The sequence below is a fragment of the Meleagris gallopavo genome, chromosome 17, assembly GCF_000146605.3.
Source record: "Meleagris gallopavo isolate NT-WF06-2002-E0010 breed Aviagen turkey brand Nicholas breeding stock chromosome 17, Turkey_5.1, whole genome shotgun sequence".
Taxonomy (NCBI): domain Eukaryota; kingdom Metazoa; phylum Chordata; class Aves; order Galliformes; family Phasianidae; genus Meleagris; species Meleagris gallopavo.
The window spans coordinates 6230073-6239781 of NC_015027.2; the positions used below are offsets into that span (position 1 = coordinate 6230073).

Below are 9709 nucleotides of genomic sequence, written 5' to 3' on the forward strand. Positions count from 1 at the left end.
AGAAAAGAAAAAAAAAAAAAGCATGAATGCACCCAATCCCATCCCTTAAATGAGCAGAATACAAGCTCCCCCTCAATTTCCTGAGTTCCTTCTGTCTCCACAACTCACCACACCAGCATGCACGCACACAGCTGCACTCCCTTTGCAGTATAACTCAATTATCCATTAGCTTGGGGTACTTATTCAATGGGACAGCAACAGAGAAATGCTATTTCCTGCAAGCCTTTTTCAGGTAGCAGCTTACCCACATCACACAGCAAGATTCAGAGACACTCTTTTTTTCAGCAACATATAAAAATAAATATGCCGTTGATTAGCCAATGCACTAAGGGTTTTTATGCAATTTTTTTACACAAATTGTAAAAAAATTATATAAAAGATAAAGATCACGAGCTTTTATTTTTACTTGTTCATGTTTCACCCAAGTCAGACTAAGAAAATAGCTGAAGAAATAATACTACAATGTTGAAGTATTGTAAAAGGGGGAAAAAAAAAAGTATAAAGCCACTCATCAAGGAAGCCAAGCTTTTCTATTCTGTAAGCAACCAAATCTTAGAGCTGTCTGCAAATTCTTAGATTACTTAAACAGAAGAATTTTTTAAAATAAAATAAGCTTTTCTGAGTGCCTTCAGCCTAGAATTTCTCATTATAATTCGAAAGAAAACTAAGAAGCAAACACTTCAGGTCTTTAAAAAAGATGAGGTCAAACCACCAGGCAGTGTTAGATAGAAAGAGTATGGCTTAAATTAACTTTTGGCAAGATCTGAAATCCTATGAGGAGAAATGAACATGAAAGCCATCGTGAAAAGAATTAACAACATCTGAAGTGATTTGTTGGCCACCAGTGTTGCAGAGTTTAAACAATTACTGAAGATTTTTCTTAAGAGACTGTCAACACAGCCTATTATCCCCGTTTTGCCCATTTCACAATCAAGTTCTGCCCATATATTGCCATGATCTATCCCCATGTATTGCCATTCTATCAGAACTGTGCTTAGCTCTGTATGGTACAGGACAGGCTGCCTCATGAAATGCTCAACTCATACAAAGAGACCAAAGAAACGACAGGGAAACGATTCAGCATTTAAGCGTTGTTAATAAGCATATGTGAAATAAAATGTTATAGAATATGTAAAGAAAGAAAGATGTTTATTAGCTAAGCATTCATTTCAAATTCAAAAGAATCAGTAAAATGACGAAAAGAAAACCAAATGAAGGAAGGCCACCCTAATGAGGGAAACCACTGTTAGGGCTCGTGTGAAGCTGCAAAAACCTGCATCAACCACCTGGTGAGACCTCGGGGCACAGTTCACCAACAGAGCTATGATAATTCCTCCACAGCTGAAGGTTAACACTTCCAAGTGAGATCATTTCAGCTTCTCACTACATCTGATGCCTCCAGCAGGCACATTCTGGGGTTATTGGTACACTGTTCTGAAACAGTCACGGTATTGTTGTGCTAAATAATAGTGCTGATGCAACTTCTCAGTGGTTGCAATTCCAGCTGCTTAGAATAGGTAACAATCAAGAGTGGGAACAGAAGTCATTGACTGACTGCAAGGTATTCCAAATGATTCTGTGGAGTTACACATGCATGTTTTACAGTGCTATAAATGCGCCAGCAAAGAGATTAAGCTTCCATTATATATTATGGTAACAGAAGCGTTATGAAAGGCAAGATGCAGACACAGAGTGACTGCCAAAAAAGTTACCTGTTTCTGGAGGAACTACAAACAAATATGGAGAGAGAAAAAAATGGAAGACATCAGATATAAACACAGGTGGATTTTTTCCACATTATAAGGCTGAGTTCAGGCACAGCTACACTCTTTCAGTCCCTTTCACAGACACATTCAAGCTGATTACACATCTCTCACCTTGCAAAGATGATTTCCATGTTAAAACTTCAGCAATATTCCCCCTATTCACAATCCCAGTATATTTCTCTATTTTGCTTTGCTAAAATCTCTCTGGACAGCCTTCAGATTTGTAAGGTGTACCAATCTGACAGAAAACATCTCAGTTTCCCTTCACGCAAACAGCTTTTAAGATACATTACAAGAACAGACGTTTAAACGTAAACAGGAACTACATAATAACAAAGTGCTATCTAAATCCACGGTGAAGGAGTAATGAGAGCACACAACTGGAAAGCAAAAGTAAAGCACTTGTATCTGGAAGCTGTACATTCACCTTATCGACACCCCGTAGCCAACACAGCCATAATCTAGACCAGCCAGTGCTACTTCTGTGCCTACTGCCACTCATTCACTGCTTCATGCCTGATCCCCCCAGATCAGACATTTTACACCAAATGTAAGTTGGAGGCTGCCTGTGTCACTTGTGTGACATTTGCTTCCATGCTGCTTCACTGGGGGAGAGGGGAACTTCTTCCAACAAGGTGAGAAGACACGGATGTAGGGAGTGAGGGCAGCACCTGATGGAGGTAATGTCTGTATTCTCAGAGGGTGTTTAATTAATTTCTATTAAATAATTTCAGAAGAAAAAAAAACTCCACACAAAATGTTCTGACATTCTAGATACTGCAAATAAAATAGTAGCTTAGTAAGACTCATACTTAACCCACTAATTTTCCTATTTAAAAAGCCACATAAAATCCATCAGCAGAGCGCTGTCAAAAATTGTAATACAGATGAACTGGTGGGACAAGGCAACACAAAAACTGTACCACCTAATGAGTGTTACAGGCCTGAGGAAGATTTGTACAAGCAATGCTGTTTCCCAGTAGAATCCAATATATCACAGGGCACAGGATGCCTCTCTGCTCTTCATCTTTCTTTCATTTCAGGATACAAATGAGACTGCAACATCAGCCTAACCTTTACAGCTCAGAAAAATCCAGTTAGGAAGAATTCAAGCTACAAAGGCCGACTTCTAGTCGCACAGTACAGTCTCATGAGCAGCCTGAATGTAGCAGAAAGGTACTTCAAGGCACAACTCACTATTATCCTGAAACAAACAGTCAGAAAGACACAGAGGGACACTAAGATTAAAAAGAAGACAAAACAAACAAGGCATGAACAAAACTGATGAGCAGCACAACTGAGAACACACAAATTCTTCAAATCATTGTTTCCAAAACAAAGATACTGCTCTTAAGATTATTAAGAAAGTAGAAACTGAAGCAAACTGCTGCTCTGGGTGCCAACTGGCAGAAGGTTAGCATGCAAGATATCGACTGCATGCTCACACTCCCCTTAGCTGGGGCCTCGTATCTCTGAGCTGTTGAAGGAGCACTTCACGTGACACCTTGACACGGCCAAATTTTTATCCAGTTCATTTTCTATAGGGGTAAAACTCAAATAAATGATCAAATGAGAGCTGGCCATAAAAAAAGTGTGAGCCGTATGTAGCCCTCCACTAGCTCCCACTGCCTCTGAACCCGCTTTGCATGAAGTCCCCTGAGCAAAGAAGTTTCCTATGTTAAGGCCTCACTTCTTGTCTCAGCTGGCTAACTGGGAAAAAAAAGAAATCCCAAGAACAGCTTTACACAACAGAAATTCACAGGAAGCAGAAGCAAATCAAGTATACGCATTCTAAGAAAAGCCTCAGCTTGGGCAAATTCTTCAAGTGTGTGCTATTAGATGACTTAGAGAAAGGATTGCCAGAATGGAGCAATTAAGAGTCCAGGTTTGATTAAATTTGGCATTGTAAAAGCTTGTTTTCTCAAACATGTTTTGTGCTCATGGGGAAGAGCACAAATATGCATTTAAGCATAGTTCAAAAGCCATTAAGCCAATGTGCATTAGGTGCCAAAGGTGTTTGTATTGCACACTGCAAACTTTGATCAAGTTTGCATGGCTCAAAGAAAATTGATGTTTCAGCTTAAATGTTACAAAACAACTAAGAGTTTACTGTTGAAACTACTTACTACTGATTTAAAACATTAAAACCAGTTACCACTAGTTCTCCAGGGCGAACATTTCCTTCCTTTGTTCACAATATGCCTCCTGCTATTCCCCTTCCAACACTTTCTCTGGAAGAATGCCCCTTTCAGTGCTAATTCAAGGAAAAACTTAAATAGCCAGTTCTCTCTTGCCTTTTTTTATTGGATTTGTATTACTTTTCTCAGAGTGTAGCGACTGTGCCAAAAAACCAATAAAAACATTGTAGAAGCCTATTACTTTAACAGTAGTTATGATCTTGAATTTTCTTGTCTTTAAAGAGGAGCCAAGAAGACAACCCAAGCCTTACTCAAATTTGAATCATATGCAAACCAGCAGAGCTGCCTGATCAGTGTTTAGGACTACAGGAAATGCTGTTAGAAGCTTATTCTGTAGAAAAGTGCCCTTCTATTTCATTTGTATGGGCCTAATAATCTAACTAGCAAATCTACTGGTACTGCAGAAAGCCCTGACTCCACTGAGTGACCCTCAGATGATTCTTTTAATTCCTTTTGAAGCCTGACAGGAATCTACTCAAGCAAAGGTCTAGATAGACTGACAAAGTTGCAAATAAGGGCTCAAATAGCAAGGATAGATTTATTCCTTGAAGCTTACGCTGTCAGAAAGTTCTTATCTACACAGTCCTACTTTCCCCCCCGCAACACTTCCAATTTCCACAGTCTAGGTAGGCACCACGCTTTCTCCACTGATCCAACTTAAGGTGCAATGTCATGCTTGGCATAGGCAAACTCAAGGCTGTTGCTTCCAGAGTGGTTTCACCCACCTTCAGCTTATACTGCCATTACCTTCCCTGTACTCACACTACTGATGCTGCTGCAGGATTAATTATCAGCTCGTTGCCCCAAAGCTGCACAAGTAAGATAGCAATGAAAGGTGCTTGGCAGACTACTTTGGATGGTTTTTTCAGAGATAACTGTATTTTCTACTCCTTCTGAAAGAAGAATTCATCCCATTCCCCTTCTTTCTACCTATTGCTATTTATTACTCCTCTTCCAGTCCGCTTTCGTATTTCTGACTTCGACACAAAGGCAGAGACAATGAAGCAAACACCTCTGCTGTTCAAGTCTGATCGGTACTCAAAATCTAAGGAGCACCATTTGGCCAAAGCTCTCCCAGCTCAACATAGAAGCAAATGCCAGAATAAAAATTCACATGATCCCAGACACAGCATAGTATCTTCTGGAGAAAGTAAGTTTACTTCAAGGGCTCCTCAGAAGTCTTGCATTTGTCTAAGCACAGGGGTGAGAAACCAAACACATACACTCCCCCCCAATAAACTCTACTCTAGCAAGCCTATCCTGTAGCAACCAAGTGCCTGTGGAGTGCCCTTTTGTTTGATTACATTTTGAAGTGACAGCTAGCTTTCTTTCCAATGAAGTATCTCCAAACAGTATACTATCTTGTCTGAAATAGCCAAAAGACACTGATGGTTAGGCAATTTTAAAATACTTCTTCATGGGTCTGTAGAAGCTAATAGCCTTTGTTTTATATGAAGCTCAGCACCATCAAATGTAGCTGGGTACCAGATGGTAACAACTTCCAGTGCAAACGTAGCAGGGAGCACAATCCCCTCACCTAGGAGTTCAAATTCAGTTTTTACTGTGGATCACACAGACTTATCTGACCCTATCACCAAGACTTGGGTTTCTTTATAAGAACAAAACGCCCACAGTTCCTCTTTGCATGTGTGTTCATACGCACTCATTCTTTTGAATCTTTGCTAACTTAACTTCCCAAGAAGCAGAAAGCCTTTCATTGCTCTCATGTGCAGGTGTGATCAGAGACTGGCTTGCTCTTTCAAGTGTGGTTTCACGATAAGAAGTTGTTGAGACAAAATGGAAAGCAGATTAATTTACCCACTGTGAGTTATCAAGTTCTGCAGCCTTCCAGTTTATCTCACTCTGTCTGTACAGTTTTATTTCAGCTCTCCTCTACAGCTACTTAAGAGATTTAGATGCAAAGACATCCCACCTCATAATGCAAACTGAGTGACTGTTCAACCTAAAGCAGCCATTCTCTTCTAGAAAACTTCCATTCAGTAATTATTTCTAGAAGTAGTAGATTTTTCATTCCATCTGTTCACTAGAAATCTAGAAGGACAAGGTAATGGAGAATCCAGTTTGCATTTACATTAAAGTGATGTTCATAGCAGATCCATTATAAGACAGCTTTTGTGTTCAAAATTCAAAGTCAAAATCCCATCCAGAACCTGGAAGGTATCTGCATTTCAATGCTACTGTTGCTCTGATACTATGCATCCTTCTTTGAGGAAAAGCAAATTCCTTGGAACAAGAATCTTATCCTTCAGCCTTAAATCAGGCAAGAACACACACATGTAGAAATACAGGATGAAAAGAGCGAAAATCTCTCTAAATTTCTGTGAATCCATACATCTTTAAGTCACTGCTACCTGGGAATAAAGCATGTGTGTAACAATGAACACTTGGCTCCCAGTGACAATTGCTGACCAACCTGAAAATCTACAAACATGCAGTTTCACTCCTTGGCATAGAAAGATAAAAAAAGGCATTAAAAAAATATATATATAACACTTTTGAAATCTTGACTTATGATCTTAAGATATAGATAACTTTAAGAATCTTAAAAAAATGTATACCTCTTCTTGCGTAATTGGTATCCATATCCTTAAAATGCACCATAACAAAATCTGAAGACTTGAATAAAATACTTTCTAGTATGTCTTCACGTTTTGGCCCCAAACTGGATTCTGCAGTTTTCCGATGAGCAGCATCAAGCACTAAATCACACTAGTAGAGATAAAAAGAATATCCTAATTGAATACACCATAGACTACTGGTAACTGACATACTTGGAAAAAGCACACATTTACAGAGGTTTGCAAAAAACCTAACCATGGATAGGTCGGAACAACTGAATAAATATTCCAATTTAATGAAGCATCGATTATACTGTATGGTACCTTACAAAAGAAGGAAGAGCCAAAAAGGAAAAAAAAATTACCTTAGGACTGTAGGTTTTAAAAACTCCTTCATATATACCACCATTTTTCACCTGTACTTCACATTTGGATCCCTAGAATGCAAGAAAAATCCAAGTGTAGTACTCTGTCAGCCTGACAAGGGATACGAGTGATTTTCTCAAAAATATATATATTTACAGAAGCACAGTGTGTAAAAATTAAGCTAAAAAGCTTAGTTTTCAGTCAAATCTACTTTTTCAACGTTTACCCATTTACAAATATGTCTCTGCGTGCCACAGATACAAACACTTGGTATGTCCCAGACTTTATTGAAGATACTCACGAAAGTACTCTCGGTACACACGAGACTTTTGATTAGCTATGCATGCATGCAAACAAGTCTTTGTGCAAAAAGAAATCCATGAATATGCATGGGCATAAGTAAGGTTAAGTTTTATCCCAGATTCTAGCTGCTGTGAGATGGTCTGTCACCAAATTTTGCCATGTTCTTAACAATCTGAGGGGAGAAGGCCTTCTGGTCCCTGTATATAAATTCATTACTTATTCATAAAGTCACTGAAGACAGAAAATTCAAAATACGACCAACGAGCATAAGAAATCTGCCATCCCAAATATAATTTGCAGTTTTTCAAGCCAAAAATACACAATAGCTATTACTATGACTGTTTAAATTTCAGTCTTGGAACAGGATGCCCACTGTTGAACTTTAATATTCACTCTATTATATTACAATTAGTGCAATATTTAACAATTCTCTGTCACTATAGAAACTGTTTACACGCCTTGCAAATAAGAGAACTTACAACAACTGATGTAAGTATGTGAACCATTCTCATGTTTGCATAGATGCCATCGAAAGAAATCTGGAAAAAAAAACAAAAAGAAGTTGTCATTTTTATGGGAAACTCGTAATTCAGAAAGGCAATGCTACAAAAACAAAGTCAGCTCTCAGCAGCACATACCAGCTGCTAGAAATACTCTGGTCAAAAAACCTCACTTGGCCAGTATACACTGAACTTAAGTCACAGCAGATGTCCAGAGGATCCTTACCCTTTCTCTGATCAACTAAATACCAGAGCACCCTTAAAAACATGAGAAACCTTATAGTGTGCCTCAACCCAATGTCAATCCCATTAATGGGTGGATAAAACTCACGTACCAAGTCTCACAACTGAGAAGTCCTCCTAGCAGCCCTCCCTGGGAACAGGGACAAGGTACCTCAACTGTTGCTGAAGGAGAAATGTTCCGTGAACTACATCTTTGAAGTAAACAGATCTGATGACATGCATTAACAGGAGATGAAGTCATCGAGTTGTGAACTGCTGAAGAGCTACAAAGCCTATTATAAAACTAGTCAAAAGCCACTCACTGCAGTTCCAGAAGCCGGAAACCAACATATTTAAGGCTGCTTCTATGCTCAACACTCAGTAAGGAACACAGAAGGCCTAACACTTCCTATTTGTACATCACCTTTTTCACTGCTCTCCCTCAAAGCTTCTTTATTTTTACTGAAGAGACCCACTATCTTCAATATACACTTATAGAGGTAAACTGCAGTCCTTTCAGCCCTTCCTACTCCTGCCCCATTCCCCAGAACTAGTCATCCTTGAGGAACAGGCCACTAACAAATTAGCAAATATTTGATTAGTGCAGTTCAAAGATCCGTTTTTTGAATCAAGACGCAGGTCTTTACCTTCCATAAAATATTCTACAAACCAAGTCACATCTATGGTGCAACAGTGTATCAGCCTTGACAATAACTAAAGCTACACACACAGGTAACAGTGGCTTAGCTACATTATGTTAGCTATTTTGTAGTAAAGCTGAACACAATTGTTACTTCTATTTAACAAAGTGTTGTCTCCCTGTCTTCAGCCATCTGTTTAAAGAAGCCAGTATAGAGAGTTTCCAGAGAGGCAACGCTTTTGAATCCGTTCCCAAGTTAAAATTTATCCATGTATTTGCAACTATAATCACAAGAAAGATTTTTATTGGCATGTTTCAAATGTTTAAGAGTTCCTTCCCTCCTCATTCTCCCAGGAGACTTAGATCATAGAATCACAGACTTAGATGAATGCAAGATTTTCTACATTTAAAAAAAGCATATCTCAGTCAAAAATACTCATTGAGGTATCAAAGGGAAAAAAAAATTTAGAGTATTCCACAATGTGCCATTTTCACATTGCTAAGAAAGGTCACCAGAGAGGCTGTTTCCTTTTATCTAGAGAGGAAACAACTAGGAAAAAATACTCACTGTGGGCTGAGGCGGTCCTTTGCCACTGCTGCGACCTCTGAAAGAAAACACAGACAAGATACAAGTCAGAAATGTTGAAAAGGATCAATTTCTTAACAAATTCAAAAACCAAACTTAATTTTGTGCTGAGAATGAGAGCAAAGAAAACTAGCTCTTCCCCAGAGCCAAACTTAGCAGTTGCACAGCCTATAGCATCTATCCTTCAAATTACTGATCTACAAGCAAGACCAGTAAATGGGTAAAAAGGTTACCTACAATAAACGGCAAAACGAAGAAAATACCAATGCTGTGTCATTACAAAAATCCACAAATATTCTCTCTCAAGCAGACTCCTGTAGCTAAAGGAAATTCCAAAATCTACTGGCACGCAGAACCAAAACTGCTTCACAGCACTTCCAGGCTCAGTCCCTCACAGCCACTTCTCTAGGCCTGGTCTCTCCGCACTGCCACCATGTTTCTGGTTGAGGGCCACCCAACCAACTGCCTACAAGGCCCAGTTCTCGGACCCTACTTAGAGCTTACATGAGAGCAGCAGCCCCACACAGCCCCTCAAAACCAGTAAACACA

General features: G+C 39.1%; 1 protein-coding gene across 1 annotated transcript in view; it reads right to left on the reverse strand.

The window, feature by feature from the left end:
* ATXN2 (ataxin 2) overlaps positions 1–9224 on the reverse strand; it is a 42722-nt gene extending 33498 nt beyond the window's left edge. Inside the window, exons 1-4 of the mRNA XM_019620918.2 lie at positions 9143–9224; positions 7692–7751; positions 6909–6980; positions 6503–6694 (exon numbers count right to left, since the gene is read on the reverse strand). Coding sequence (XP_019476463.1) covers positions 6503–6694; positions 6909–6980; positions 7692–7724 — 297 coding nt within the window. The 5' untranslated portion in view covers positions 7725–7751; positions 9143–9224. The remainder of the gene's footprint in view (positions 1–6502; positions 6695–6908; positions 6981–7691; positions 7752–9142) is intronic.
* Positions 9225–9709: the final 485 nt, after the last annotated feature.